This window comes from Penaeus monodon, chromosome 21 (assembly GCF_015228065.2).
Source record: "Penaeus monodon isolate SGIC_2016 chromosome 21, NSTDA_Pmon_1, whole genome shotgun sequence".
NCBI lineage: Eukaryota > Metazoa > Arthropoda > Malacostraca > Decapoda > Penaeidae > Penaeus > Penaeus monodon.
The window spans coordinates 45,773,280-45,775,608 of NC_051406.1; the positions used below are offsets into that span (position 1 = coordinate 45,773,280).

Genomic DNA, 2,329 nt, shown 5'->3' on the forward strand with positions numbered 1-2,329 from the left:
CACGATGTTTGTGAGCAATATTTCACACCTACTGACTGGCGCAACGATGTGGAACCTGTAGAGTGGCTGTTCTAAGTATTTTTCTTTCCTTTTGTGGTCTGCGTTTGGTCTAATTGCCTCTGTTTTGTTTATATTTACCTAAAAGTAAATAAATAAGGAGTAGGCTGCATTTAAACACAATATTATCTGCGTATAGCATATTAAACATCCTCTCTTAATTACGAAAATTTTAAATTCATGTAAGTAGTTAGTCTTAAGCCTGAGGCTACCCACCCAAAATGTGGAGCGAAGTGAAGATGCAAAATTAAACATGGAAATATCAATCTTTGCCTTGGTTCACAGAAAACAGAATAATGGATGTTAAGAGAGCTTACCAAGGAAGGGGGAGAGGGAGATCCGCTGAATGTCGTGAGCGGGGATCCGGTACTTGACCTGCAGTGTCCTCTGGTCCAGCACCAGCAGGGAGTTCGTGGAAACCACCAGCAGGATCGGCACGAACTGAGGAAGGCGTGCAAGGTGTCTCAGCATGTTCTATTTTTGTGAGGCTGATAACTTTCAAAAGAGACACATTCACTGATAACTTATGGTAATATCATTTTAACATTCATGCAGACTTACAAGTTTTATTTTGATTTACAATAGTCGCCGATTTTATTGATAATATTATGAGCATCTCCCTTGGTCCTATGCCTTTCACCGTTGCATTTATTGGATCAGGCTGGCTGATTTCAGAAAATTAACTATTGTATTTGTTTTAATACAACACTAAAATGCCATCAACAGATAAAGATTTTGTATGGAATAACTACAGTTATTCCTTGCATTTACTTGTGGTTTATTTACCTCTTTTTAACGCTCCTACACATGGTCTAGCACTTTCGTTTTTGCCGTGAATCTTCCTCGACAGATCGGGATAATGAAGCAGTGTTTAGAGCGGCGGCTTTCCCAGCCGCCGCTTTCCTTCCCCAAAACCCACCCTAACCTGCCCAGGACCTCTCGTTCGCTTACCTTGCCGGCTGAACGCGTGATCTTGTTGACAATGTCGGCGAACACCACGTACTGGTCGTTGGTCTCCGCGGCGAGCTTCTTCCACTGAGCGTTCTGGCGGATGCGCACGTAGTCCCCGAGGAAGGGATGCGACACGCTTTAGACGGGAAATTCAGAGGCAGGGTTACCGTGGGTAGTCATTGAAGGAAAGACTTTATCCTTTATCACAGAGCATCCCGATTGATACGAATAGATAGATTGCCTTGAATTACCTTTTGGAATATGAAGCTTTCCTGTCTTTGAAAATAATGGAAGCCGTGACTTTCTCTCTCATCCTGTTCCGCGCCGTCTGGTCGAACTGGAGGCGATACCGGTGGCACTGCGAGAGAAGCGACGGTTAGTCTGAACTGCTGCCGTTAACGCTTTCGTTATATGGGTATTTTTTCTAGACATGCACGCAGACAGACTTAGCAAGTGTCTTAGTTTAGAAGTATAGGGAGATGTAAACATTCAGTCATGAATAAACACACACACACATGCATTTTCAATTGCACATAAGCACACACGCAGTCAGATCCTAACGAGCCTCTGAGCTTTGGTGCAGAGGGTGACCTACCCGCCATTTGTGATGAAGACGACGAAGGAGCAGGCTGAGGTCCTGCAGAGTGCGGGGCGCCGGGGGCCAAGAGCCGTCGGCGGGGGAGTCGCTCGGCTGATCCATCAGCACCTTCAGCAGGAACTTCCGCCGCTGGAGAGGAGGGAAAGGCGGTCAGTGCAACGTGCCCCAAAGGGCCAACCCAATCGTGGACATGGATCGAATCGTCAGCATTGCGAATGGAAAGGCTGCCTTAGCTTTCGCAACGCTGAACGCTTTCTTCGCAGTGACAGCGGCACAGCCATCTCCAGAATTCTCCTTCTTAGACAATTAAGCGGATCTTTTGTCAAAGAGAGCAGAGCGAGGGAGGCAAAAGGTAAGGGAAACCACTGAGGAAGGACTCGCTCGCTCTGCATGCCACAAACGGCTAATGTTACCCGCAGGATATTACAACTTTCATCAGAATAACTGGAACGGAGAGCAACGTTCGACTTTACCTGGAAGTTGATGTAGGCGACTTGGATCACCACGGCCGCCCACTCCACCTTCCGCTTGTGCTTCAGCTCCCGGTACTCCTCCCGCGCCTGCAAGGGACAAGAGCGTCAGTCGGGCTCGAACGGCTCGCTCCTGCTGCGCCCGCGCCGCTGCCAGACCGCCGGCGGCTGTGCGTCCGGCGCCAAGGAACCGGCCGACGGGGGAGGCCTCGGACGCGGACAAGCTCATACGAATACACGCACCTAGCACATG

The 2,329-nt window shown here is 48.6% G+C and overlaps 1 protein-coding gene across 1 annotated transcript in view; it reads right to left on the minus strand.

Annotated features, from left to right (window-relative positions):
- LOC119586538 (unconventional myosin-Ia-like) overlaps positions 1 to 2,329 on the minus strand; it is a 73,617-nt gene that overhangs the window by 2,609 nt on the left and 68,679 nt on the right. Inside the window, exons 21-25 of the mRNA XM_037935294.1 lie at positions 2,080 to 2,166; positions 1,604 to 1,735; positions 1,260 to 1,366; positions 1,009 to 1,144; positions 375 to 498 (exon numbers count right to left, since the gene is read on the minus strand). Coding sequence (XP_037791222.1) covers positions 375 to 498; positions 1,009 to 1,144; positions 1,260 to 1,366; positions 1,604 to 1,735; positions 2,080 to 2,166 — 586 coding nt within the window. The remainder of the gene's footprint in view (positions 1 to 374; positions 499 to 1,008; positions 1,145 to 1,259; positions 1,367 to 1,603; positions 1,736 to 2,079; positions 2,167 to 2,329) is intronic.